The sequence below is a fragment of the Rhodotorula graminis genome, assembly GCF_001329695.1.
Source record: "Rhodotorula graminis WP1 unplaced genomic scaffold RHOBAscaffold_7, whole genome shotgun sequence".
NCBI classification, from domain to species: Eukaryota; Fungi; Basidiomycota; class Microbotryomycetes; order Sporidiobolales; family Sporidiobolaceae; genus Rhodotorula; species Rhodotorula graminis.
In genome coordinates, this window is record NW_017264934.1 from 1,215,813 (window position 1) to 1,242,529 (window position 26,717).

General features: G+C 69.0%; 5 protein-coding genes across 5 annotated transcripts; 2 read left to right on the forward strand and 3 right to left on the reverse strand.

The window, feature by feature from the left end:
* Positions 1-334: 334 nt before the first annotated feature.
* On the reverse strand, positions 335-2,228 carry RHOBADRAFT_44543 (uncharacterized protein; the record flags this gene model as incomplete). The annotated part of the gene is made up of 4 exons (XM_018414431.1): positions 335-966; positions 1,039-1,319; positions 1,430-2,051; positions 2,126-2,228. 4 exons carry the CDS (start codon positions 2,226-2,228, stop codon positions 335-337), a joined length of 1,638 nt encoding a protein of 545 aa, XP_018271077.1.
* Positions 2,229-2,446: 218 nt separating this feature from the next.
* RHOBADRAFT_53933 (uncharacterized protein) lies at positions 2,447-20,258 on the reverse strand (the record flags this gene model as incomplete). Its single annotated transcript, XM_018417065.1, has 18 exons — positions 2,447-2,604; positions 2,679-2,941; positions 3,043-4,764; positions 4,864-5,860; positions 5,957-7,328; positions 7,411-7,724; positions 7,806-9,878; positions 9,963-10,110; positions 10,178-10,245; positions 10,304-10,371; positions 10,457-10,568; positions 10,640-11,557; positions 11,686-14,029; positions 14,112-15,037; positions 15,131-17,091; positions 17,176-17,849; positions 17,930-19,603; positions 19,678-20,258. 18 exons carry the CDS (start codon positions 20,256-20,258, stop codon positions 2,587-2,589), a joined length of 16,233 nt encoding a protein of 5,410 aa, XP_018271078.1. The 3' UTR covers positions 2,447-2,586.
* Positions 20,259-20,493: 235 nt separating this feature from the next.
* RHOBADRAFT_44545 (uncharacterized protein) lies at positions 20,494-21,156 on the forward strand (the record flags this gene model as incomplete). The annotated part of the gene is made up of 3 exons (XM_018414432.1): positions 20,494-20,640; positions 20,705-20,997; positions 21,078-21,156. The coding sequence occupies 3 exons, from the start codon at positions 20,494-20,496 to the stop codon at positions 21,154-21,156; spliced, it is 519 nt and encodes a 172-aa protein (XP_018271079.1).
* A 606-nt stretch (positions 21,157-21,762) lies between these two features.
* RHOBADRAFT_44546 (uncharacterized protein) lies at positions 21,763-23,475 on the forward strand (the record flags this gene model as incomplete). Its single annotated transcript, XM_018414433.1, has 5 exons — positions 21,763-21,856; positions 21,928-22,451; positions 22,530-22,658; positions 22,760-23,095; positions 23,188-23,475. 5 exons carry the CDS (start codon positions 21,763-21,765, stop codon positions 23,473-23,475), a joined length of 1,371 nt encoding a protein of 456 aa, XP_018271080.1.
* Positions 23,476-24,007: 532 nt separating this feature from the next.
* Positions 24,008-26,493, reverse strand: RHOBADRAFT_53935 (uncharacterized protein; the record flags this gene model as incomplete). Its single annotated transcript, XM_018417066.1, has 9 exons — positions 24,008-24,359; positions 24,547-24,614; positions 24,678-24,811; positions 24,902-25,098; positions 25,180-25,653; positions 25,753-26,133; positions 26,199-26,211; positions 26,329-26,385; positions 26,458-26,493. 9 exons carry the CDS (start codon positions 26,491-26,493, stop codon positions 24,151-24,153), a joined length of 1,569 nt encoding a protein of 522 aa, XP_018271081.1. The 3' UTR covers positions 24,008-24,150.
* Between the last annotated feature and the right edge of the window lie 224 nt (positions 26,494-26,717).

The window sequence follows — 26,717 nt, forward strand, 5'->3', positions numbered from 1 at the left end:
AGGCGAGCACCCTGCGCGAGAGCCCTCAGGAAGAGCGAGGTTGTACAGCGAGAAATCGTGTTCCTCCTCCTGAACCTCCTCCTCGACGCAGAGTCGAGCGGGCACTACCAGAAGCGGTCTGCAGATTTGGACCCATCGTCGAGTACTCGTCTCGTCGAGTCGACCCCGCCCTGCATCGTCGAGAAAGAGCGAGATCCCACAGCGAGAAATCGTGTCCCTCCTCCTGAACCTCCTCCTCGACGCAGAGTCGAGCGAGCCACGTCGAGCCTCTCTCGCAGCACGAAAGTGTAGGGACTAGCAATACAGCTGATCTACGCCCGCCGGGACCTCGCGTCTACCTCCTCCGCTTGCCCCACGCCGCGACCGCCGCGACTGCCACCGCTGCCGCCGCCGCACTCCCCACGGTAGCGAGCGCGCCGAGCGTTCCGGGCCCAAGGAGCGCCGTGCTCGTCTCGCCCGCCCCTGCGCCCGCGCCGCCCGTGATCTTGCGCTGCGACGACCCTGCGCCGCGAGTGCCCGAGCCGAGCCCGAGCGCGTACCATGGCCTACCGCTCGAGGGCCCCTGGGGCGAGGCGACGAGCGTCTCGAGGGCGGCGAGGCGCGACGTGATGTTCCGCAGCTGAACGAGAAGGAAGTTGACGTCTCGTGCTGAGGCAGGCGACGAGAGGGAGGAAGAGGAAGGGCCAGAAGCCGTGGAAGGGACGAGGTCGGACGGGGAGGTGGGGTCCGTGCGCGAGTTCGACGACGTCGACGAGGCGTCGCTGTCCGAGGCGTAGTCCGACGAGGCGTCGCCGTCGTCGTCGGCGGCGTTGGCGGCGGCCGGAGAAGGGGCGTAGACGCCGAGCGTCGGAGGAGGAAAGTCGGCAGTCAAGTTGGTCGTGGCCGCCGCCGTCGCGCCGAGCTTGACGAGCGACTTGGGCAGCATGGTCTGCGTGATGGTGCGGAGGACGGCGCCCGGGATCCACGCTGCAGGTTGACAGAAGGGTCAGTATCTGTCGGCAAGGGCAAGGAGGAGGACGCCGTGCCAGAGGGACGCACACCCGAGCCCGGACAAGTCGGTGATCTGGACAATCTTGCTGCCGCCTGCGCCGACCTCCTCGATGAGGAACCCAGACACGCTCAACTGCATGCGGTTGTACGCCGGCGTCGCCGGGACGCGCTCGTGGTCGACAGAGGTCGTCGCGGCGAAGATCTGGACCTTGTCGGCGACGGGCTTGCCCGGTGCGGGCTCGTCGTCGGCGGTCGGGAGCTTGGACGCGACCGAGAGAAGAACGAGGTCCTTGGCCTTAACCATCGCCATGCCCTTCATGCGCATGTGGCTGCGAGACGAGAGGAGGGCGGTGTCAGTCCCAGATCGCCGCAACCCCGAACGAGGGCTCCACACACAGTGCGACGGGTGCAGGAAGGGAGAGAGAGAGGCTCGACGCACAGGCAGTTGCCCTTCCTGCCCTCGACCTCGAACCGCTCGATCTCGTCGGCGCCCTCGGACATGCTGTCCCAGGCCGAGCGGCTCCCGACGTCTTGCAGGACCTGGAACAGCTGGCGGATCGGGACGTCGGGGAACGTGGCGCAGATGCCAAAGAGCGACGCGAGCTTGGGGTGCTGCAGGACCTCGACGTTGTCGCCCTTGAACGTCGACTTCCACTCGGACAGAGGCGCCGACGGGATCGAGGTGGTCGGGGTCGCCGCGATGTGCGACAGGAAGGCCGGGGCCGTGATGTGGAGGAAGTTGGCGACAGTCTCGTCGAGCTTGTCGGCGGCGAAGAGCGGAGGAGGAGCTGGTGCGGGCGCCGCCTTGATCCGCCGCCGCCTGGTGCGCTCCTTGACTTTGCCCTCGACGCGGCCGTGCTTCTGCGCGCGCTCGGCGAGGACGGCGGGTGCGGGTGATGGAGCGTCGACGTCGCCGACGGGTGCGGGTGCGGGTGCTGGCGAGGGAGCGGGAGCCGACTTGCGCTTGAGGCCCGACGGGATGAGGTCGAGCCCCGCTCGCAGGACGAGGAGGAGGAGGACCTGCAAGAGGCCGACGTGGAGGCCGTCAAGCCCGAGCTTGGCTGCGTAGAGCCGAGAGGCAGGTCAGACGAAGTGCGGCGACGTGGGGAGGGGAGCGGGGAGAGGGGGAGCTCACACCGTGCCGTGACGAGGAAGTAGAGGGGCGAGAGCGACAGGAGGAGCGACAGGACGCTCTTCTGCGTGTCCTGCAGCTGTGCAACCTGCGTCGAGGTCGCCATGGTCGAACCGGGGAGAGGTGCGATGAGGGCGCGAGGGGCGACGACGGCGGGCTTGGCGGACGGGTGCGCGGTCGGTGAGGGTGCAGCAGGCGACAAAGGTGCTGCTTGAGCCGGTCGCAGCAAGGCTCGATGTCGAGAGCGGGAGGAAGAGAGCGCAAAGGCCAGCGAGCGAGGCGGCGACTTGCTTCGCCGACTCTCTCGCACGCCTCGAGCCGGGAGAGCAGACAGCAGACAGTGCAGTGCGGGAGAGTACAACAATGAGAACAAACGCGGCGATGCTCTATCAAACGAACCCCTCTCGAACCCTTTCCTCCTCGACCCCGGCACCGGCCTGGTCGCACACCTCGACGTGCACCGTCTACCGGTCCGACGAAACCTGCATGTCGTGGAGCGACAGCGTCAGTGACTGCGAGGAAGGAACGGGGCCGAAAGAGAGGGGAAGGGACGCACCGATTCGAAGAACTGCTTGAGCGTCGAGCTGAGGACGTCCGGGAGCGCGTTGGCGTCGCGCAGGACGACAAAGTGCTCGAACGTGGCGCCGAAGCTGTCGAGGTACCGGTCGAGCTTGAGCTCGAGGCGACCCGACGCGTTGTAGCCGTACGACGCCGACTTCATCTCGAGGATCGACTGCTGGTCGGCCGCCGGGTTGGCGGCGGCGGCGGCGGCGGCGTTCGGGGCGTCCGACCCTCGGCGGTGCAGGCTGTCGATGACGACTGCGCGAGGGACGAGGAGTCAGGTCGAGGTCTGACGACGCAGAGAGGCCGAGGACTGGACCCGGACGAGGTGCGAGCGCGAGGGAAAGTTGAGGACTCACCAAAGACGAACATGACCTTCTGCTCGCTCGCACGACGCAGGAGAGCGCGCAGCTTGTCGTGGTCCTGGCAGATGCCGTCGCTGATGATGACGACGAGCTGCCACAGGTCGCCCGCAGCGAGCGACGACTTGCCGGACCGCGCCGAGTCCTTGGCCTCGGCGAGCTGAGCGAGCGTGCGCTCGACGAGGAGGCGCACGTCGGTCGACTGCTGCTGGAACGTGAACTTGCCGATGAGGGACGCGCCGGCCTCGTCCGACACGACGCCGGCCTCGAACGGGTGCAGGACCTCGGTCGACTCGCCGAAGCGGCTGATCGACACGCCGCCGACCTCGAGGCGCGTGAGGGCGCGCGAGATGAGGGCGAGCGACTGGAACGCGAGGTGGACCGAGTGCGAGTCGGCCATCGACTTGGAGTCGTCGATCGCGATCAAGACCTGGTACTCGCGCTGCGACGGCCGGGTGCGACGGAGCCAGATCTTGTCCTTGGTGAACTCGGACGCGATGTACGGGATGATCTTCTTCATGTTGAGGCGCTTGCCCGACCGGTAGTCGCCCTTGAGCCGGGTCGCGAGCGTCGGCTCGAGGATGAGGCGCAGCTGCTCGGTGAGGGCGTACGACAGGTCGCGCGTGAGCGACTCGTACAGGCGCCACACGCCCTCGGCCGACATGTTGGGGTCGTCGCCCGAGCGCCACTGAAGGAGCGCCTGCTCGACGACCTGGTCCTGCTCGAGGTCGAGCGCCGGGGCGAACGTCGACGACGGGTGGCCGAGCGCGTCCTCGTCGTCGGCGCGCACCTCGTCGTCCATGTCGCGGTCCTCGTCGGCGTACGAGCGGTCTTGACGGAGCTCGGCGGCCGGGATGGCCTTGGCGTCGGCCTCGGTGAGGGACGAGCCCTTGAGCTGCATCGTCGTTGGCTGCTGCTGCTGGGCCGTCTCGTCGGCGCCGTCGACGGCCATGTCGTCGTCGGCCGGGAACTCGTCGGCGGGCGCCGTCTCGTCGCCGAGGTGCAGCTGCTCGAGCTTCTGGACCTGCTCCTCGCTCGCGGGTCCGAGCGCCTGCTCGTCCGTCTCCTGCTCGTCGCCGTCTTGGACGTACTCGACCGCGCCGTCCTGCTGGGGCTCGGGCGCCGTCTCGGACGTGTCCTGCTCCTCGGGCTGGGCGAGGTCGCCGATCGCCTCGAGGCGACGCCGCCAGTTCTGGAGCGAGTCGCCGAGGCTGCGCTGCGGCTCTGCCGCCGAGCGGTCCTGCTGGTCCTGGGGCTGGGCCGACGGGTCGGCCGACGGGTCGGCAGCAGCGCGCTGCTTCGAGGGGCCGGTGCCGGACGAGGACGGCGCAGTCGGCGCCGGGGCGTCGGGCTCGTCCTGCTGCATCTCGTCGTCGCCCTCGTCGTCGCCGGTGTCGCGCTGCGCGTTGGCGTCGGTCGACTCTTGCGGTGCCGACTGGGCGCCGGCCTGGCGAGAGGTGTCGGGAGCGGTGGCCGGGTCGGGCTTGGACGCCGCTGCGTCTTGCTCGCCCTCGCCGCCCGTCTCGCCTTGGTCGGCGCCGCCGAGCGACTGGTCGAGCGCTTGGTCTTGCTCGAGCTGGTCGTCGTCGCCTTCTTGAGTTGCGGGATCTTGGTCGGCGGTGAGCGGGTTCTCGCCGTCGTCCTCGGCGCCTTCTTCTTTGGCGTCGCCCATCTCGTCGAGCTGGTCGGGGCGCTCGTCGTTCTCGCCCTCGGGGCCCTCTGTGGCAGAGAAAAGGGCGAGAAGATCAGTACTCGCTCGCCGAGGTCGAGGGAAAATAAAGGGAAGGGAGGGGAGGGAGAAGAGAGAGGAGAACGCACCCTTGGGCATGTCGGCCATCTCGTCGACGTCGAGTTCCTCGTCCTCGCCGGCGTCCTTGTCCTTGTCGTCGCCGTCGAGGTTCATGTCGTCGGGCAGGTCGAGGTTGTCGGCCTCGGGCATGGCGTCGTCGAGGCGCTCGCCCGTGTTGGGGTCGGCCTGGTCGCCGTCTTCTCCCTCGGCCTCGCCCGTCTCGTCCTCACCATCGGCGCCTTCAGCCTCTTCGCCGTCGGGCGCCTCGCCGTCCTGCTCCTCGCCCTCCTTGCCCTGCGCCTCCTCCTTCGACACCGGCTCGTCGTCGCCCTTGGACGCGTCCTCGCCCTCCTGGCCCTTGGGCTGGGGAGCGGGCGTGTCGTCCTCCTTGGCGTTCATCTCGGCCTCGCCGGCCGACTTGGTCGTCTCCTGGTTGACCTCGTCCGTCTTGCCGTCCTGGTTCTCCTGCGGCGGCTCGTCGTCGCCCCAGAACTTCTCGTCGACCGACGAGGGGTCGAGCGGGTCGACGTCGGCGACTTGGTCCTCGGGTTCCGCCTCGTCCTCGTCGTCCTCGCTCTCGCCGTCGTCGCCGTCTTCTTTGACGCCGTCGCCGCGGTCCTCGAGGTCGCCTTCAAAGTCGCCCTTCATCTCGACGGCGTTGTCGTCGTCCTCGTCGGGCTGCTGCTCGTCGTCGCGCTTGTCCTGCGGGACGTCGCTCTGCAGGCCCTCGAGCTGCGACTCGTCCTCGATCTCGTCCGAGACGTTCTTGGCGCCGGTACCGTCGGCCATGCCCGTGCCCTCGCTCGTCTTGCCGTCGGTCTGGTCCGACTCGCCCTTGCCGTCGTCCTCGAGCGGGCGGCAGAAGCCGTCCGACGCGAGCTCCTTGAGGATGGACGCGAGGACGTGGTTGAGCTTGAGCGACGCCTTGTGCCAGTCGAAGAAGGACGCGAGCTGGCGCGAGAGGAGGTCGGCGTAGATGCGGAGGAAGGGCGCCACACGAGCGACGAGCGCTGCGGCCGAGGAGGTCTGTGCGTGGCAGGGAAATACAGAGTCAGGATCTCGCTCGGGCACTGGACGATAGAGAGGGAAGAGAGAGACGGAGAAGGAGGAGGAGCGACGCACCTGCTGCGGCTGCGAGAGGGCGGCGTGGGCTTGACGCGCGAACTGCTTGACCTTGACGACCATCTCGTCGAGGCGGAACGTCGCCAAGAGCGAGCGGTACGAGCGGCCTGCGACGCCGACGGCGCCATCGACGAGCTCGTCGTCTTCTACGACCTTGACGCCCTCGACGGCGACCTTCTTGAGGTTCTGGGCGATGATGAGAACGGCGCTCACGAGGTCGTCGTGCGCCGTCTTGAGCGCCGCAAGGTCGCCCACGTCGCCGCCGGCTTGCTGCGGCTCGACGGCGGGGACGCCGACCGATCCGAGGAAGACGGTGAGCGGCGCGAGGACGTGTCGCAGCGACGCAGGCTGCTCGAGGTTGCCGAACGTCTCGGCGACGGTGACGAGGTGCTCGCGCGCCTCCTTGGCGAGCACGAGCTCGTCGGGCGTGGCGACGACGGGCTCGTAGCCGGCGAGCGCCGACAGCGCGTCGCGCAGGCGAGACTGGTCCCGACCGACGGTCGCGATCGCCTCGTTGACGACGTCGCTCGGCCTCGCCGCGTCGACGCTCGAGGCGGCGGCGCTGGCCGAGCGGAAGTGGGCGAGCTCGTCGCGAGCCTCGCCGAGCGCGTGCAGCGTCGTCGACGTCGCCGTGAGGAGCGCGTCGAGGAGCTGTCGCGCCGGGAGCGCCGGCTGGGCGCCGTGCGCGCCCTCGAGGCGCTTGACGAGGAGCTCGAGCTGGACCTGCGTCGACGAGGCGGCGAGAAGAAGTGCGCGCTGGTCGAACGTGAGGTGGATGCCGCTCTGGATGTGGCCGAGCGCGCGCTGCACGTCGGGCGTGCGGACGTCGGCGTGGTGGGCCGCCGGGTACGTCTTGAGCGTCGGGAGCTCGGCGAGCTGGCGGTAGTGGTACGCGTCGGCCTTGACGACGCGCGAGTGGACGTCGCCGCCCACCGTCGCCTGGTCGAGCGACAGGAGCGCGTGCGACGGCGTCAAGCTGTAGACGGCGCCGGCGTCCTCGAGGCGAGCGACGACCTTGGGCGCAGGCGATGGCGAGATGCCGACGCGCTTGAGCTCGTTGAGCAGGTCCCGCCACGCCCGACGCTTGCGCTCGATCAAGTTCTTGACGCGCTGCTCGCGGCCCTCCTCGGCGCCGAGCGGCTCGTCGCGGAGCGCCTTGGCCGTCGCGATGATCTCGACGGCAAAGTTGTCGAGGTGGAGCGCGTGCTCGGCGCCAACGACCGCGGCGAGGGACGACGAGGCGAGCGAGCCGAGCCGGGTGGCCGTCTGCTCGAGCTTGACGAGGTGAATGGCGTCGTTGTCGGTGACGACACCCACAGACAGAGCCGGGATGCTGTCGGCGGCGATAGTCGGGAACGGCGCCGAGGCGGACCTGAGGCGGGACATGGACAGGGGCTTTAGTCAGGCTGTTCGTCGACGAGGACCGCCGGCAGGCAAGTGAACGAGAGACGCACGACGCAGAGATGACCGTCTTGTCGAGCTCGCCGGCCGTGAACAGGTCGGTCGCCGGCTTCTGGAGGACCGTGCGCAACTTGCGGACGCACTTGTGCAGCTGGTGGTGGCTGCGGACGGCGCTCGCGCGCAGGGCGGCGACGTTGATGTCCTTCCAGCTCGCGAGCTTGATGACGTTCTGGACGTCCTTGTCGATGCGGGCGCGCTCGCTCACGAGATGCGCCGTGATGCGCGGCTCGTACTGCGAGTAGAAGGCGTGGACGTTGAGGAGGAGGTCGCCGACACGCTTGAGCGAGGCGGCACCGGCTCCGAGTTCCTGCGCACGAGAGCAGTCAGTCAGTGAGAGCTCTCGGACGGACAAGGAGTGGGAGAGAGAGAGAAAGGGCGAGGGACGCACCTTGACGGCGTCGGGCCTCGAGCCGAGCTCGGTGGCGTAGTTGGCGAAGGCGAGGACGAGGTCGAGGCGGGCACCAAATTGACCGATCGAGCACGACTGGAAGAACGAGTCGAGGAGCTTGACGAGGTCGCGGAAGTAGTCGTCCGGGTCGGCGGCCGGGTCGACGGGCGCCTCGCGGTCGACGCCGGGCGCGCTGCGGATGGCCGTCTCGTAGAAGCGGAACCACCACTTGGACACGGTGTCGCCGAACGTGTCCTGGACGGTCGACAGCAGGCGCGACCAGCACGTGAGCTCGAGGCGGCGCCACTCGACGATGAGGGCGATGACGGCCGTCCGGTTGGCGCCGATCGAGTGCTCGCGGTCGGCGTACTTCTCCCAGTCCTCGGTGTGCTGGAGGAGCTGCTCGAGGTTGGTGAGGACGAGCGCGATCGAGGCCGACGACGTGAGGTTGAGCATGCCGCGGCACCGCTCGCGCAGCGCGTGGAGGACCATCTGCTCGGGCCACTTGGCGATGATGACGTCGAGGCGCGCGATAAAGTCGACGAGGACGGGCACGACCTTGGCCGTCTCGCGCACGTTGGGCTCGTTGTAAAAGTCGTGCTGCGGCGCGTCGACCGACTCGGGCGGGCTCGACGCCTCGCTGAGGGCGACGAGGGCCCGGATGCGGTACGCCGCGCTGTCGCGGTCGAGCGACTCGTCGAGCGACTCGTACAGCTTGGGCACGAGGACGTCGACGCCGGACTGGCGCAGGCGGTCGTAGGCCGACGACGCCGCCGAGGCCGCACGGGCCGCCGGCCGTTGGGCGAACAGGCTCAGGTGCAACTCGGCGAGGAGCGTCTGGTCGCCGGGCTGGACGAGGCGAGACGACTGGGATGGCGAGGCGGCGGCGGCGGCGGCGGCGGCCGACGCGGACGGGTTGGCGAGGTCGTCGTCCTCGTCGGCCATGACGTCGGTGAAAGACGGGAACAGCTTGGCGAACTCGGCCGCCTCGAGCTCCTCGTCGGTCTGCGCCTGCTGGACGTCGAGCTTGGCCTTGTACAGCGACGCCTCGGCCTCGGCCGCCTCCTCGTCGTGGTGGCGGTCGGTCGCCCACAGGAAGTGCATGCGCTCGTACAGCTGCGTGAGGCGAACGATGGCGTCGCTCCTGCTCGACGTCTCGTCGACGATGCTCGCCGTGAGGGCGGCGACCTGGAGGAGGGTCGCCTGGGCCGGGTGCAGCGGCGCCTCGCCCGCCTTGATGCTCAACGGGAGCTCGTCGCCGTGAACCGCCGCGAGCCCGGCGATGCTCGGGAACGTCGTCAGGCGGCGGACGAGCGTGCGGAAGGGCCCGTGCGAGCTCGGCTGCGCGGCCGCCTGCGCCGTGTGCGCGAGGAGCGCAAAGCCGATCTTGAGCGCGGCGAGCGCGAGGCGGATCGGTGCGACGATGTCGGACGACTCGGCGTAGGCGTGGTCGAAGCGGCGCAGGAGCGTGTCGACGGACCGTTGCAGGTTCGACTCGCGGTGGCTCGCGGCCGACGACCACGACTTGGCGAGCTCGGCGAGGAGGCCGTCGAGCTGCGAGTCGCTCACGATCTGCTCCTGGAAGGACCGCAGCTCGGAAAAGAGCGCCGACAGGAGGGCCGTGTTGCCCTCGCGCGTGACGGGCGCGACGCCGGCCTGCTCGAGCTGGCGGCGCAGGTGGTCGACCTCGACCTGGACGCGGTCGAGCTTGGCGTTGCGACCGTTGCCCGTGTTGACGACCTCGTCGAGGCGCACGGCCGACAGGATCCCGCTCATGGCGGCGAGCTGACGGCGGATGAAGCTCGAGTGGGCCCGGAGGCCGACGGCCGGGTCGAGCGGGAGGTTGGGGACGTAGAGGTGCCACAGGAACCTCGCGAACGCGACGAAGCCGGCGCCGACCGACGACAAGTCGACCTTGAGCATCTTCAGGGGCGGGAGCGCGCTCGACAGGTACCGAGAGGCGGATTCCGCGAGCGGCGCCGACGACTCGGCTCGTCGTGCGACCTCGGCGTCGACGTTGGCGATCGTAATGAGCGCCTGCTCGCCCTCAGTCTCGTCCGTACTCGAGACGACCTGCGACGAAAGACGAAGAGTCAGGCATCCGTCGTCGAGCGGCGAGGTGACGAAGCAGGGAGAGAGAGAGAGACGGGCACGCACGAGCGAGATGAGCGCAAAGAGGGCTGCACGCAGGCCCTCGACACGAGATGACGCATCAGGTGCTGCGGCGACGAGCTGGAGGTTGGCCGTCCGAGCGAGCGCCGCCGACTGGAGGACGAGGTTGCCGAGCGTGGGCGTGTCGCCTCGGCTGCGAGCAGTCGGTGTCAGTCCGGCTCGTGGCTGCGACGTTCGACTCGAGGAACGGCTAGACGTACCGAAGGTTGATGACCTTGCGCAGGAGCAGAGGGCGAGCGACGTCCGCCGGCGACGCATCGGCGACAGTCTGCGACGGCGGGAGCGTGAGTGACGGTGCAATGAGTGGAAGGCTGCTTGGGACACACCTTGATCGAGCCACGAGCGAGGTGCTCGGACCAGTTGAGGAGCGTGGCAAACAAGGCGGCCGACTTGGCTGCAGGAAAAATCGAGAGAGAAGTCAATTTGGGAAGGTCCCGATGCGACGAAGGGGCTCGAGCGCGGGGAAGCAGAAGACGCACTGTCGTCGTTGCCTGCAGGCCAGAGCGCGAGTTGGTGCACGGCGACGACGTCCGAGAGCGATGCGGCGCCGCTGTGCTGGACGACCTTGACGAGCGTTGACGACGCGAGAGCCTGCGCAAGGAGGGGGAGGGTCAGGGTCCATGTATGAGGCCGAGAAGAGGCGCAGGAAGAGGGGGGCGCACCGAAGGAGCACCCTGGAGGACCGACGAGACGGTGGCGAGCTCGGCGACGACGAGTGCCGCAGCGTTCGACGAGGAGGTGAGGGCGAGGACCGGGTCGCGCTCGTCGTCGTCGTGCTCGACGGGCGCCGCCGGGATGCGCTTGAGGAGCTGCTCGACGACGTCGATGACCTGGCCCTCGTAGCGCGCCTGCTTGGCGCTCTGCGGGACGCCGAGGATGATGCTGATCTCGAGGAACAGGGACGAGACGGCGTGCTCCCACACCTCGCCGGCGCTGCGCCTGCCGCGCTCGAGGAGGCGCTCGTACGCGTCGGCGAGCGCGGCGTTGCTCGGCTTGAACGGCAACGACGAGCGCCAAATGGGCTCCATCGCCTTGCCGCTCGTCAACGTGAGCGCCTGCCGCAGCGGCGCGAGCTGCTCGACGGCGTCGCCGGCGACGGCTGCCAACGCTGGCGGGATCTGCGACAGCGCCGCGTCGACCCAGGCGACGACGTGCTGAACCGTCGAGAAGTCGAGCTCGGCCGAGCCCGAGACGGCCTCGAGCTCGCTCGCGAGGGCCTGCACCGCCTTGGCCGACTTGCCGAGTGCGGCGCGGTCCTCGTCGGCGAGCGTTGCCGGGTCGACGCTCGCGAGGCGCGAGACGAGGTTCGACAGGGCGACGAACAGCGGGAACAGGCCGGCGACCGTCGAGTCAGCGTCGTCGAGCTTGAACTTGCCGTGCCGCGCGAGGAGCGACTTGTCGAACACGGCGAGCGACCGCGCCGTCTTGGACGCCGCGCGACGCAGGCCTTGCGGGCTCGAGGCCATCGACAGGAGGAGGGACGACAGGGCCTCGAGGAGGGTCGAGACGAGGGGAGGAAGGGCTGCTGCCGAACCGCTTCCGAGCGCGACCGCGAGCGGGACGAGGGACGTATCGACGGGCTGCAATTGCAAGAGGGCGAGGCAGGGAGGACACAAAGAAAGACTCAGTGCTCGGGTCCTTCTGACGAGGAACGACCTGAAACCGGGAAAGGAGGAAGGGGGGAAAAGAGGGAGAGATCAGTACGGACCTGAGTGATGAAGAGACTGATGGGCACTTCCCGCGACTGGGCCAAGGACGCCTTGGCCTGGGTCGAGTGCTGGACGAGGGCGTGCTGGGCGAGCTGACGCAGGGCAAACTCGACAGGGAGCTCGTCGCTCGAGAGCTTGAGGGTCCGAAGGACACGAAGCGCGAGCGGCAGCTGTGCTGCCGACAGGTTCGACAGGAGTTGCTGCACGAGTGCGACAGGCGGAATGTCGCTGTCGGCGAGGTTGGCGAGACGAACGACAGGGGCGAGCGACGGCTCGGCAAAGTGGTCGACGGCGAGGGCGACAGTCGAGACGGCGACGGCGGGGTCGGCGGTGCTGGAGGAGGGCGCGAGGACGGCAATCTCGATGCCGCGGTTGCGCATGGCGCGCGAGAGCTCGCCGTTGCGCGGGTCGAGCGTCATGACGAGGCGGAAGTCGGGGTGCGGCGTGATGATCTGGATCTCGCCGTTGACAGGACCGCGCTCGGCGAGTTGCAGGCGGCCGCCGGGCTCGAACAGCGAGTTGAGGCGGTCGAGGACAGACGGGCTGCACAGGTTAGAGTCTTCCACGAGGAGCCAGTCGCCGTTCTTCATCGCCTGGACGAGCGGGCCGTCGATCCACTCGAACCTTGCGGCGGCGGCGGACGTGTCGGCGACGGTGACGGCGAGGTCGAGGCGGACGATGAGGTCGGCGGCAGTCGAGGGCGAAAAGGCGGCGAGGGCGTCGAGGACGAGGCGGATCGTCTGGCCGAGGGCGACGACGTCGAGGTCGGCCGCCTCGGTGGCGAGCTGGAGGCGGACCTGGCGGAGCTGGGCGAGGGCCGAGTACACGTCCGACACGGCGTCCGTCTTGAGCTGGGCCGTGGCGGCGTCCTTGAGGACGGCGACGGCGTCTCGGGCGACCGAGTCGAGGTCGCGCATGCGGTCGGCCTGCTCGAAGCTGCCGAGGAGCTCGAGCGTGTCGACCTCGGCGTTCATCGTGAACTCGCACAGGCGCTTGCCCGCGAGCGCGGCGGCTTGGCGCACGAGCGCCGTCTTGCCCGTCGCCCGAGGCCCGGTGAGGATGGCGAGCCAGCCCATGTCGAGCGTCTTGACGAGCGCCTCGAGCGGCTGCAGCGACTCGCGGCGGATCGGGAGCGCCGTGCTGGCGCGCTCGACGGCGATCGACGAGTCGCGGCGGTCGAGGAGCGAGTGGCCGACCTGGACGTGCTCGGTCGTGACGAACGGCCACGGGCGCGACGACGGGTCGACGTGCTCGCCGAACGCGTCGGCAAAGAGGCGTGCGACGTGCTCGCGGTCGCGCGAGTTGCGGAACCGCTGCAGGTACAGGAGGCCGAAGTACTCGACCGCGTCGTGCTGGCGCGCGTCGAGCCCGGTGGACGAGCGGACGAGCGACAGCCAGCGCAGGACGTCGCGCAGGTTGAACTCCCACGGCGAGCCCTCGGCACCAAACTTGCGCGCGTCCATCGTCGCGCGGTGCACGCTCGAGTTGAACGCGATCATCTTGCGCAGGACGGCCGGGTCCATGTCCGGGTACAGGGCGCAGGCGATCGCGTTGAGGTCGGTCGAGTCGAGCTCCTCCATGTGGACGAGGCTGAACCGGTCGAGGAACGACTTGGGGAGGCCCTTGCGCCCGCCGCCTTGGCCGAGCGGGTTCTGGGCCGCAAAGATGCGGAACTCGGGGTGGCGGTTAAAGGTGCGGTCGAGCTCGGGGATGTAGACGGCGCCGCGGTGGTCGAGGCACGAGTTGAGGCCCTCGAGGACCGACTGCGACGCGAGGTTCATCTCGTCGAGGAGGACCCAGTCGCCGTTCTGCATGGCGGCGAGGAACGGCGCGTCCTTCCACGCGAACTCGCCGCTCTTGCCGCCCTCGACGGGCAGGTCGCTGCCGAGGAGGTCCATGAGGTCGGTCTGGTCCGACAGGTTGATGCGGACGAGCGCGTGGCCCGTCGCGGCGCTGACGGCCGTCACGAGGCTCGTCTTGCCGACGCCGGGGCTGCCCTCGAGGAGGACGGGCTTGGCGAGCTGGAGCGCGCGCAGGAGGCGCATGGCGTTGAGGCGGGTTGTCGGCGCGAGGAGCGTGTAGTCGACCTGGGCCGGCGGGAGCGCACCCTTGGCGACGCCGAACGGGCCGACCGAGAACACGCCGTCGGCGTCCGACACGTCGAGCGGGAGCGACTCGGGCCGCATCGTCACCGGGACGAGCGACTCGAGGTACCGCCAGCACGAGTGGCGCAACTTGTCGAGACCGTCCTTGGACAAGCCCGACGTCGTCGGGAGCGCGCCCAGGCCGTCGACGACAGTCATGAGGGCGCCCTGGCAGAACGCGTCGGCCATGTCGAGGGTGCTGCACGGGGGAGAGAGGCGGCGTCAGTAGAGGCTCGCAAAGGTCAGGCTCGCCTCACAAGAGGGGGAGAGCAAGGGCGCACCTGACGCCGCCGCGCCGGGCTGCTGCGACGTTGAGGAAGTCGACCCAGCCGAGGATGTCGCGCAGGCCGATGCCGAGGCCCTCGCTCTGCCCGACCTGGCCGGCGAACCACTTGGCAAACTCGAGGATCTTGGCCGCGAACGGCTCGAGGCGGTCGCGGTGCTCGGGCGCCCACCGGCTGCCGATGATGTGCAGGAGGTCGGTCGCGTCGTCGACGGCCGGGACCCAGATCTCGGTGAAGCGGTTGCGCAAGGCCGGCGACAGCTCCTTCTTGCCAAAGTCGCCGCCCGGGTTCATGGTCGCGAGGATCTCGAAGCCGTCGCGGCCGACGACGCGGATGTCGTCGAGGTCGAGACCGCCCTTCTCGGCGAGGACGAGCGTGCGCGACGGCTCGAGGACCGAGTTGAGGCGCTCGAGGACCGAGTCGTCGGCGAGCGAGATCTCGTCGAGGAGGATCAAGTCGCCGCCGCGCATCGCCTGCACGAGCGGACCGTCGTGCCACTCGAACAGGGCCGTCGTCGACCGCATGCGGTCGCCGAGGGCCTTGGCGTCGCCGCCCTTGTTCTCGGCGGCGAGCTCGTCGACGAGGGCGACGACGTCGTCAAAGTCGGCCTCGTCCTCGGTCGGCGCCGGCTTGCCCGCGTCGGCGAGGAGCGACGCCGCCTCGGAGCGCAGGCCGGCCTGGATGGCGGCGCGGTTGCGCAGGGGCCGCTGCCCGCCGAGCAAGTCGGCCGTCTCGGTGTTCTGGTGGCAGCCGACGATGTGGAGCTGGCGCGAGACGGCGTGTGCGAGGGCTTGACAGACCGACGTCTTGCCCGAGCCGGTCTCGCCGACGAGGAGGACGGGCTCGTGGCGGAGGAGCGAGGAGGCGATGAGGAAGTACAGGCGACGCATGGCCGAGGTCCACACGAGCTCGGCGTCTTGAGGCTGTACGCGCAAGGAGGGAGAAGAGAGAGACGGGCGTCAGGGCCTGTAGATGTGGTAGAGAGAGGGATGGGAATGGGAGGAGGAGGGACGCACCGGTACAGGAAGGCCGAGTTGGGGCAAGCGCGCAAAGTCGTACAGGCCCGCCTCGTCGATCTTGACGCGCAGGACGTCCTCGAGAACCTCCTTGACGACCTGCTTGTCGTCGGCGCGACGAGCGCGCTCGGCGAGGAGCATGTAGCCGTCCTCGGCGAGCTGCTGCACCGTCTCGACGGGACCGCGGCCGCCCCACCGGAACAGGTCGCGCAAGGTCGCGAACGCCTGCTTCTGCTCGAACACACGGCCGGCCTGGCGGCGACGCTGGAGCTCGAGGAAGACGTTGACCGTCTTCTCGGCGTGCGAGGGGGCGATGCGACACCGACGCTCGAGGATTGTCTTGAGCTCGTCCTTGGGCACGTCGCCAAAGTGCATCTCGAGGAACCGGTTGCGGAACGCGCGCGACAGGACCTTGCGACCGCCGTACAGGCCGGGAGGGTTCTGGGTCGCAAACAGCATAAAGTGCTGGTGCGGGCGCACGACCTCGCCCGTCTCGGGGATGACGAGCTCGCGGTTGTCGTCGAGGAGGCGGTTCAGGGCCTCGAGGACGTCGGTCGGCGCGAGGTTGAGCTCGTCGAGGACGATCCAGTCGCCGTTGCGGAGCGCTCGGACGAGGACGCCCTCCTGGAACACGAGCTTGCCCGAGTGCGGGTCCGAGACGTAGGTGCCGACGTACTCCTGGATGTCGGTGTGCTCGTGGTTGTTGATGCGCACGAAGCGGTGGCCCGTGCGCTTGGCGAGGTACTCGACGACGCTCGTCTTGCCCGCCGACGTCGGGCCCTGGATGAGGACGGGCACCTTGCGCGTCAGGACGGCGCGCGCGAGGTCGCACACCTTGGCCTGGACGCTCGGCGTCAAGATGTAGTCGTCGGGCTCCTCGGGCTCGAACGGGCCTTGCTCGAGCCAGAAGTGGTGCAGGCGGATGGCGGCGTCCATCGAGGCGGGCTTGGTCGGGACGCGCTCCATCAGGGACCGCGGGTTCTTGGCGCCCTGGACGACGTGCTTGTCGACGAGCGCGCGCACGACCGTCTGCGAGCGCTCGTCGAGGAGCATCGTGAAGGCCATGATGAAGCCCTCGTACAGGGCGCGCCGCAGGCCGAACGTCGGCGCAAACTCGCCCGCGAACGTGAGGGCGCGAGCGAGCGTGCGCATCGAGAAGTGCGGCGGCATGTTCTGGCCGTCGGCGATCTGGGCCCGGAGCGCGAGCGTCTTGACGGCCGAGTACAGGTCGGCGACGTCGGCGACGACTTGGCGGTCGGCGACGGCGACGTGGCCGATGTAGCCCTCGACGATGGTGCGCAACGCGTCGCGGTCCTCGTCTGGTGGCGGGACCCAGATCTCGGAGAACTTGGCGCGCAGGCCGACGGGGAGGTCGCGCTTGCCGACGTCGGTCGCCGGGTTCATGCACGCGAACAGGCGGAACTCGGGGTGGCGCGGGATCGGCTCGAGGTCGCCTTGCTCGGTGAGGACGAGCGACGAGTCGGGCGCCTGGAGCAGGGTCGACAGCGACTCGAGCGTCTCGGACGACGCGAGGTTGACCTCGTCGAGGAGGACCCAGTCGCCGTTGCGGATCGCCTGCGCGAGCGGGCCCTCGACGAACGAGAAGACGAACTTGGCCTTGCCCTTGCCGCCGGCCGCCGAGACGTGGCGGTGGTCAAAGTCGCCGACGGCCGACATAAAGTCCTTCCACCGCTCGCCGAGCTGCGCCTTGGCGCTCTCGACGCGACGGCGCTTGCGCTGCGCCTGCGCGTCCGACGGACCGACGTCGTCGACCGCCTCGGCGGCCGACCCGACTCGCGCCGAGGCCATGCGGTTGGCCTCGCGCCACAGGCCGACGAGGCGCGGGTAGCGCTTCTTGTCGAGGGCCTTGCGGACGTGCGTGACAAAGTCGGCGTTGCGCGTGAGCGAAAAGGTGGCGCCGAAGAGCTCGACGAAGCGGTTGACGAGTTCTGAAGCGGCACCTGCGAGCGAGAGGGAGGAAGAGTCAGTTTCTGCCGGCGGCTCGACGACGGCGACGACGCGACGAGAGAGAAAGGGGGACGCACGCCTCGCCTCCTCGGCCTCGTCGATAGGTCGGAAGCCGCCGACCAGGTCGCCCGCCTCGGTCTGGTTGCTCAGGTTGAGCGCCGTGAGCCGCTTGCCCATGAGCTCGGCGAGGTACCCGACGCCGGCCGTCTTGCCCGTGCCCGTCTCGCCGACGAGGAGGACCGGCTCGGAGAGCGACAGGCACACGGCGAGCTTCTCGAGGAGGAGGAGGGACGGCTTGGTGAGCGCGTACGGCCGCGAGTGCTTGGTGCGCCGCGAGGGCGCCGAGAAGGGCAACGTGACGCGGCCGACCTTGACCGTGTGCGCGCCGGCGCTCTTCGACGGCGCGAGCCCGGACGACGTGTCGATCGTCGGGAGGACGAGGTCAGGGATGCGCTGGCGCAGGGCCCACTCGGCGCGCTCGATCGACAGGCCGAGGGTCGACGCGAGCGAGCGCGCGACGACCGAGAACCGGTCGCGCGGCAGAGCCGGCGCGAGGGTCGCGTTGGCGTCCTCGAGGGCGGCGGCAGCCGCGTTGGTCGGCGAGGCGAACGAGGACGTGGTCGGGAGGATGAGGGAGCCGAGGAAGACGTCTCGGGCCTCGACAAAGACCTCCTCCTGCAGGGTCGGGTTGGCGGCGAGCGAGGGCAGGGCGAGACCTGCGGGAAGGAGGTGTGCGACACGGCGGCACCACCTGGAAGGAGGAGGCAAAGAGGGTCAGTGACGTGCACTCGAGAAAGGGCACGACGAGGTGAGGGAGAGAGGGGGGCGCACCTGAGCAGGTCCCGGACACCGGCCTCCCTCTTCGTGCCACCCTGACCGCCCTCCTTGACCTTGGCCGCCTCGTCGCGCACGGCCTCCCACGCCTCGACGAGCAGCGCCGCGAAGCCCTGCACGCGGTCGAGCCGGGCGCCGTACCGCCCTTGAACGATCTGGCCGACCTCGGCGCTCTCGAGCGGGCGCAGGAGCGCCTCGCCGAAGAAGTGGGCCGCGAAGAAGGCGGGCTGGGCCGGTGTCGGCACGAGCGACGAGGCCGGGAGCGAGCGCGTCGCGAACAGCATGAACCCCTCGGCCGCCTTGACCCACCGGCCCTCGCCGCCGCCGACGCGGACGCCGACGCCGCCGTCCTGCTCCTCGGCGCCGATGCCGCCGTACGCGCGACCGGCGCTCGGGCCGGCGCGCGACGCCGCCGCCGTGTGCATGCGCTCGGCGACGACCTTGATGACGCTCAGGAGCTCGGGTGCCGCCTGGTCGATGTTGAGGAGGAGCGTCCACCGGCCCTGGCGGATCGCGCGCGTGAGCGGGCCCTCGACGAACGTGAACTGGCCGGCGCCGCTCGCCGCGTTGGCCGCCGACGACGCGCTCGACGGCGCCGATGACAGCGAGCCGAGGAGCGACTTGCTGTCGAGCGAGCGGTCGGCGAGGTTGATGACGACGAGGCCACGGCGCTTGGCCTCGTACGTCGGGCCGGCGCTCGAGGGCGCCGCGTGGACCTCGTTCCACAGGTGCATGACGGCGCTCTGCTTGCCCGACGACGGCGCGCCCGTGACGAGCGTCGGGACGCGGCGCGTCACGTTGTGCGCGAGCTGCGCGAGGAGCGCCGTGTGCGCCGACGTCGCGACGAACGCCTCGGGCTCGGGCGTGACGGCCGGCGCGGCGGCGTGCGACAGCGACAGCGAGCTCGATGGCCCGGGCGCCGAGGCGGCAGGCGACGTGAGCGAGGGGACGAGGCCCTCGCGAAAGACGAGGACCGAGTCGGCGACGACGACGGTCGTCTTGCCGAGCTCGGCGGGCTCGAACGCGCCGAGGGGGCTCTCGCCCGGTGCGACGGCGGGCGCCGAGACGAGGGCGCGCGCGCGATCGTCATGCGCGCGAACATCCTCGACGATCGGGAGGACCCACGGGTCGACGCCGCGACGGCGGACGAGGACCTCGAGGCCGCCCTGGACGAGCCGGCTGCACTCGTCACCGCCGGACGCGACGACGAGCTCCTCTCCAAACCCTGAGGGGAGGAGATCGTCTGCGTCGGCGGGCGAGGCCGGGTCGGCGCCGAACGTCGCAGCGTATTCGGTCGCGTGGTCGGTCGGGTAGGGGAGGGCGGGCGCGAGCGGGAGGGTCGCGGTCGAGGTCGACGCCTGGGGCTCGGCGATGCGCCACACCCACTGGCGCTTGAGCTCGTCGCCCGTGGCGGCAAAGAGGCCGAGCCAGGCGCGGACGACGCGCCAGGCGACGAGGCGCATGCCGCGGTGCGGGTGCGTCTTCATCGTCTGCTCGATCTGGGGCGGGAGCGACCAGCCGCTGACGGCGGGGAACGACGGCAGGTGGTGCAGGATCGAGTACAGCTTGAGGAGGGCCGCCGCGAGGCGCGAGTCGTAGTCGGCCGAGTCGGGCGCAGGAAGGAGCGGGCCGACGGCGAGGAGCGGGTGACGCAAGAGGAGGCGCAAGTACCTGTAGGGTCGCGCAGGTCAGTACGGTGTCGGCGAAGAAGGGGGACAGATGAAGGAGGAGAGAGAGGGACGTACGGCATGGCGTCGTCGCCGAGGAGAGGCAAGGCGCGAACGAGAGCCGACCAGACCTTGTCGACGGCGTCGCGCTCGCCTGGGGCGGCCTCGTGGCCCGGCTCGCCGTCGCGCCACGAGCCCGTGTCGGTGAGGCCGAGGAGGTCGAACCACCTGCCGACGAGGACGACGGCGAGCGGGCGGTAGTGGGCGAGGACCTCGACGGTGAGGGCGGGCTCGAGGGCGAGGCGGGCGAGCGTGTCGAGGGTGCGGGTGCGGGCCTCGCTCTCGTGGCCGGGCGTCGGGTGCGCGATGGCGAGGTGCTCGAGTAGGGGGGCGGCCGCGCGGGCGTCGTGGGTGATGAGGGCGGCGAGCGAGCTCAGGTCGGACAGTGGGACGAGCGGGGTCCACGCGAGGTGGGTGGCGGGCGCATCGTGCTTGATGAGGGTCGCGGGTGCTGGTGCGGGTGCAGTGGTGGCGACGCCCAGGCGGTGCAGGAAGGCGCGGGTGCGGTGCGCGAGGTTGCACTCGAGGGCCGAGTCGTGGGCTGCTGGAGGAGGCGACGCGGCGACGACGAGGGGCGAGGGCGGCGGGTCTGGGTCCATAGTGGGACCTGCGCAGAGAGCGGGAGAGTGCTGCTCCACTGCTAGTCTGCGAGGGGTGTGTGTCGAGGAGGAGCGGGCGCTTCCCCCGCACCGAATCGCTCTCCTCGTCGACCAGACGAACGAGAACGAGCTCAACCTCTCTCGCCCCACTTGCGGCACAGCAGCCGCCGGCTCTCTCTCTCTCTCTCGTCCCTCGCACAGCTCCACTCGCCCGTCGAGCCTCCCACCCCGAGCCATGCTCCGCTCGCTCGCCTTCCCCCGACCGCTCGTCGCCCGTCGCTCGTACGCGACCGACGCTCTGCACCCGGTCACCGCCGCACTTCGAGCTGCCCTCAAGCAGTCGATGCTCGCCAGGACCACGGCCCGCACCGGTGTCATCAAGGTGCGTCTCCCTCTCGCTTCCTCTCTCCGAGCTCGCGGTTCTGACCCTCTCCTACCTGGTCCAGTCCGTCCTCGCCGACCTCCAGAACGCCTCACACTCGGCCGGGTCCGCCCCTTCGCCCCTCAAGACGCTCCAGCTCGCCATCTCGCGCCGCACCGACGCCGCCCAGACGTTCCGCACCGCCAACCGCACCGACCTCGCCGACCAGTACGACGACGAGGCGCGCATGCTGGCCGAGTTCATGCCCAAGAAGCCCCCAGCCATGACCAAGGACCAGGTCGACGCCCTCGTCCGCGAGACGCTCGAGTCGAACGGCATCAAAAAGGCGACCGGCAAGGACGTCGGCCGCATCATCTCGTGCGTCCCCTCGCCTTTCCGTCTCTCTCGCGACGGCGTCCTCCCTCGCGACAGGACTGACATGTTTGGCGACGACACAGGCTCGTTCGCGAGCACACGGGCGACCGCGCCGAGGCCAAGGACGTCGCCGAGGCGGTCCGCCGCATCGAGCTGCCCTGAGCGCGCTCGTCGTCGTGTCGCGGCGCGGCACGTCGGTCGCTCGTCGAGGGCGGTCACTACCGTCGTCGAAGGTGCGGGCGAGGCGGACGTGTCGGGTCGGGCGAGCGGCGGCTTCGAGGAAGGAGGACGAGCCGCGGCGCGAGGATGCCTGCTCGGCCGTCCTCCTCTCCAGCTGCGTCCGGCTCTACGGCGTCGGTCCGCTCCGGGTTTCTGCGTCGCTGGTCGATGCGGCGCGTTGTACAGGCGCACATAGATTGCAAAAAGTACCACCTCGTGCAGCGCTCGACGAGCTCCGAGGTGAACGAGGTGGCGAGCGAGCGGGCTCGAGCGCTCGAACTCGAGCTGCGCAGCTTTGTCCTCGCTCGCCGTACGTACCCTCGGCTCGTAGCCTTGCTGGCTCGACGCGGGTCGGACTTGCTGCGGCGGAGCCCGTGCGCCAACCCCGCTTTTTGGTCAATTGACCTCGGTTCGCTCCCTCCCTCTCACTCGCTCGTCGTCTCGCGCACTCGCTCCCGCACACGCACCCTCTGTGCCAGGCTGCACATCCTCTGCTCGTTCTCGGCGCTACCAACTCGCCGCACCAACCACGCGCCGTCCTCGCCGACGATGTCGGACCCGTTCAGCGCCTTCACCGTCGGCTCGTCGTTCCCTGGGTGGGACGGCGGGTACAGCTTCTTCAAGAGCGTCGAGGAGGAAGCGTGTGCGTCCCACGAGTCCCTCTCCCTCTCGACCACCGAGGCGAGCTGACTCGCTCTCCTCCTCTCGCAACAGTGGAGGACCACTTCACGTTCGTCCCGACCTGGGACATCCTGTACGAGGAGGACGCGCCCGACACGTACATCGACACCTACACGATCGAGTGCGACTACTACGCCGCCGTCGCCAGCGTCGTCGGCGCCCTTACCTCCGACCGCTCCTGCCCTTACTCGATCCAGGTCCAGCAGACCTCGGCCGGCTCGACCGCCGCGCGCGTCATCGCCTCGCACCTCGAGCACGACCACGCGCTCGACCTGCCCGAGGACGTCGTCGAGACGTGCATGTCCCCGTACGCCCTGTGGCGCAAGTGGACCGAGAAGGACGCGCGCCCGTCCATCCTTCACGGCGCGAGCAGCGCCATCTGGTACGCCCGTCGCACCTTCAACGGCCTCAAGGGCTTCCACGTCGAGATGCGCAAGCGTGCGATCGAGGACCAGGACCGCGTCGTCGCCGACGTCAAACGCTTCTTCCCCGGCGAGCAGGCGCGCGAGCTGCTCGACGAGTCGCACGCCGGCAAGTGGCTCTTTACCGACGACGAGGTGCGCACTACTCTCTCTCTTTCACGACTGTACGTGAGCCGGACTGACATTGTCGGTCGTTCTTCGCCTCGCCCGCAGCGCAAGCTCGTGCAGGGTCCGCTCGCCGTCGGCCCGGCGCCGAGCCACCGCAAGAAGATCGCCCCGCCAAGCGTTCTCGAGCGCACTCCTGGCGCCCCGTCTCCCTCGCCGTCGAGGGAGGTCAAGACGGTGCGCCCCGTTTCGCTCGTCTCGCCCCTCGCCCGAGCGCACGAGCCGGTCGTCCTCGCCTCGGTCTCGCACCTGTCACTGGCCAACGCCTCGGCCCACAGTCTGCGACGACGACGGCGACGACAACGACGACGACGAGCATGTCGATCTCGAAGAGGCTGGACGTCGCCGATCAGCAAAACCGTCGCCTCCCTCTCGCGCAAGTCGCGCCCGAGCCGTTCACGCCCGCCGCCGCCCGCAAGGCGCCTGCGCCCGCTCCGCCGTCGACGGCCTCGTCGTCAACCAGTGCCCTGCAGCTCGCTCCTCTGCAGGAAGCGCCCGTCGCGCTCAAAAAGCCGGTCGAGATGATCGACCTCGTGGACTCGGACGACGAGGACGTCAAGCCTGTCGTCCAGCCCGAGCCTGAGTCTGCGACCGCAGCCGTCTCTTCTCTCGGTGTGCGTCCCCTCTTTTCCGACCCTCTCTTGTCTCCTTCGAGCGGTCTTGACTTGCGCGCTCGGGCCTTCCTAACCTGCCTTCGTCTTCGCAGGCCGGCGCCTCCCTCCATACCCTTCTCTCCTCGCTTTCCTCGACGTTCGACTTCGCCAAGCACCTCGAGCACTTCCTGCACCCCGACGTCGACGTCGACAGCGCGGCGCAGCTCCTCGAGATCGCTCGGTCGCCCAAGCTCCTCGACACGCTCCTGGACGGTCTTGCGGCGCAGAAGAAGGTTGACGGTTCGACGGACGAGGTTCTGAGGGGGGTACCGCTCGTGTGGAGGACGGCGCTGCGGCAGGCGCTCGAGGAGAAGGTCCGGGGCGACAAGGAGCGCCCGTAGCTTTTGTTGGCTTTTCCCTGCAACCGAAGCTTGTTCGTCGCGACTACGGACCTGCGCCGTCGTGCTGTCGACGTGCGCTCCCGTCTCTCCAGCGTTCGTGGCGCCGAGAGAGACGTCGAGCGCAGTACGCCCGTCAGTCTCGTTCCAAATCCTGAGCGAGACGGAGCGAGACGAGCAGGACGAATAGCTCCCTTGCGCGTCGACAGCTCTTCTCGTTGAACCCGGTCCATCGCGACCTGGCTTGGAGAGCCGCCAGGCTGCACCCACAGTCCCGCTGAACCTGCAGAGCGGCCCGAGCGCTCTGCGTGACCGGAACCTCGCTCGCTCGTCGGCGCTTTCCTTTCGCTCTGTGCGGCGCCAATCGGCTGAACGTGCAGCGTCGAGCTTCAAGGTACTTCGAGGAAGGTGAGCGCCGCCGTGCGAGAGTCGCCGAGAGCCAGCGTAAGCCGACTTGAGAAGGCCGACGTCTCGCGACTCCCTTTCGCTTGAGGGCTCTCTCATTCTCACGCAGCGAGACAAGAGAGACAGAGGTACTCTTATTGCGGTATGTAGTGGCACATTTACATTTGAATTTCTCGGAAAGTGAGAGAGAAGGAGAACGGACGACGAGAACTCGAGAGACGCGCCGCCAGTCGTCGACCTCGCTCCTCGACGACCGTGCCCTCGAGCGGCTCCTCACACCGACTCGACGTCCTTGACGTCCTTGTCCTCGATGTGCGCCATGTCGGCCCGGATCTGCTTGCTCGACATCTTGAGCTGCGCGTCGACGGCCTCCTTCTTCTCGGCGAGCGTCGTCGCCTTGTTGTGGTCGAACAGGAGCGCGATCTCCTCGAGCGCGAGACCCTTCGTCTCGACGAAGAGGAACCAGATGAGGACGAGGTACACTGCGCGCAGAGGAGAGGTGAGCAAAAGTGCGCTCAAAGGGCCTGAGCGTCGACTTGAGAAGGTCGACGAGGTCGACGCCGACGACGACGACGACGAGGATGATAACGACGAGGACGTGACAGGGAACGACGACGAGGACGACGATCGAGGGGCTGAGAAGGACGAGAAAGTGAAAGGTCGACTCACTGATCAGGGTGCAGAGGAAGACAAAGTAGTACTTCCACGCGACCGCCTCGAGCCCGATCGGGTTGATCCTGAGGACAGTCGAAAGAGTGAGTACTTGTCGACGGTGAGAGGATGGAGAGCGAGGGACGCACCATTGGTTGAGGCACAGGGCCGCGTTCTGCATCCAGACGAAGAGGGCCATGCCGGAGGCGCGCATCGAGTACGGCAGGATCTCGGTCGTGTACGAGAAGGCGAGAGGCGTCCAGGCGATGTCGTAGAAGCCGTACTGGATCGTGGGGCGAGATGAGGTTAGCTCGACGAGTTGACGATCGAGTCGAGGAGGGGGAAGGAGAGGTCGAGGAGGGCGAGGACGCACGCAGATGAACATGAACGCGACCGAGCAGAGGCCGTAAGCCTTGGTGCCCTCGTTGGCGAACATTGCCGAGACCGCGATGAGGACGATGTAGGAGCAGAGCATTCCGCCGGTCGAAATGAGCCAGAGAGGGCGGCGGCCGACCCGCTCGACGAGGGCGGCGCCGACGATAGCGAGGCCGAGGTTGAAGATGGCGAGCCCTGCGAGATGCAGTAGGTCAGGGAGAGGTTCGCTGAAGACGATCAGGCGACGAGAGGGTAAAGAGGGAGAAGAGGACGCACCTCCGTTGATGGATGTCTGAGCGAGAGCGCTCGTCACGCCCGCAATACGAAGCGCCGGCGCTAAGTAGTACGACATTATTGCCACGCCCGATGCCTGTGAGCCCGTGCCCGTCGTCAGGACGATGAGGAGGCGGTGCCGGTTCCCCTTGGTCTTGAGGAAAGAGCGGAACCCGGTCTTCTCGCGCTTCTCGAGCGCGAGCGCGTCCTCGATCTCCTCGAGCTCGTGCTGCACGAGTGCGTCGTCCTTGTCGCCGTTGGCGTGGTGCTCGGCGAGGACCTGGAGGGCCTGCTCGCGGCGGCCCTTGGCGAGAAGGAACCTCGGCGACTCGGGGAGGAAGAAGAGCGCGCCGACGCCGACGACGATGGGCCCGATGGCCTGCAGAAGCGTGGGCAGGCGCCAGCCCCAGTCGTCCTGCCAGTCGGCGGCGATGACGCCGTACGTGACCCAGGCCGAGACGACCGATCCCGTGTAGTCTGCGGAAAGGGTTCGTGCGTCAGTTCGCGCTCCTCGACAGCTATCCTCCGTCTCGCCCCCGGTCGTGCGAAAGAGAGAGAGAGAGTCGAGGGACTCACAGAAGACGAGGAAGAAGGCGGCGCCGATGGAGCGTAGACGTGGGTGCAGGAGCTCGTTCACGAGGAGGTTGGTGGCGAGGGCGATGAGCGAGCCAGCGACGCCGACGACGGCGCGACCGGCGATGAGCATGGCCTCGTTGGTCGCGAGCGCGCCGAGGATGGCGCCGCCGAGGAGGCCGATCGACCCGACGACGGCGGCCGGCCTGCGCCCGAAGTAGTCGCACGCGAGCGAGTAGAAGGGGAGGAGGACGAGCGTCGGCAGGTAGCTCGACGCCGAGATGATGCCCAACCGGTTCCCGGACGGGCTGTCGAAGTAGGCGTTCCAGGACGGGAGCGACTGGAGGCCGTTCATGTAGCTGCCATCGTAGCCGAGGGCGAACGCTGTGGGCAGGGCAAGGCAGGGTCAGGACGGCGTCGTGGGCGAGAGATGGCTGTCAGGGACGTACTGCCGAAGTAGCACTGTGCGCGAGGCAAAGTTGGGGGCAAGAGGAGGTCGAGAGGGTCGGGAAGGGCGGGGCGGGTCAAACGTCAGTCCTCGTCGCTCCGAGCAGGACCGAGAGAGACGTCGGGACGCACGATGACAGCCGAGCCGATGTTCTTGCGCAACGACGGGTCCTTCCACCACGAGTCGGCCTGCGAGAGGGGCGAGAGAGGAGTGAGCGGTCGGGCGCTGGCTGCGGCACGTCCTCGAGAGCGGCGACGCACCGTGTTATTGGGCATGTCCCGGAACGTCTTGCTCATCTTGGGTGTCGGCCGAGTGCGCTCGAGGTGGTAGAGCGAGGAGGAGCGCGCGATGAAAGCGAGAGAAGCGCGAGCTGAACTCGACCGAGGACGAGACGCGGCCCCACGAGTCGGGGCACCGGCCTGCTCGAGCGTTCCTCGCGCAGGGCTCCTCGACGGCACCTTCGGCCGCCTGGTCCAGCGGCGGGGACGAGGTTTCGGGGGCCGAGGGGGAGAGGCGAAAG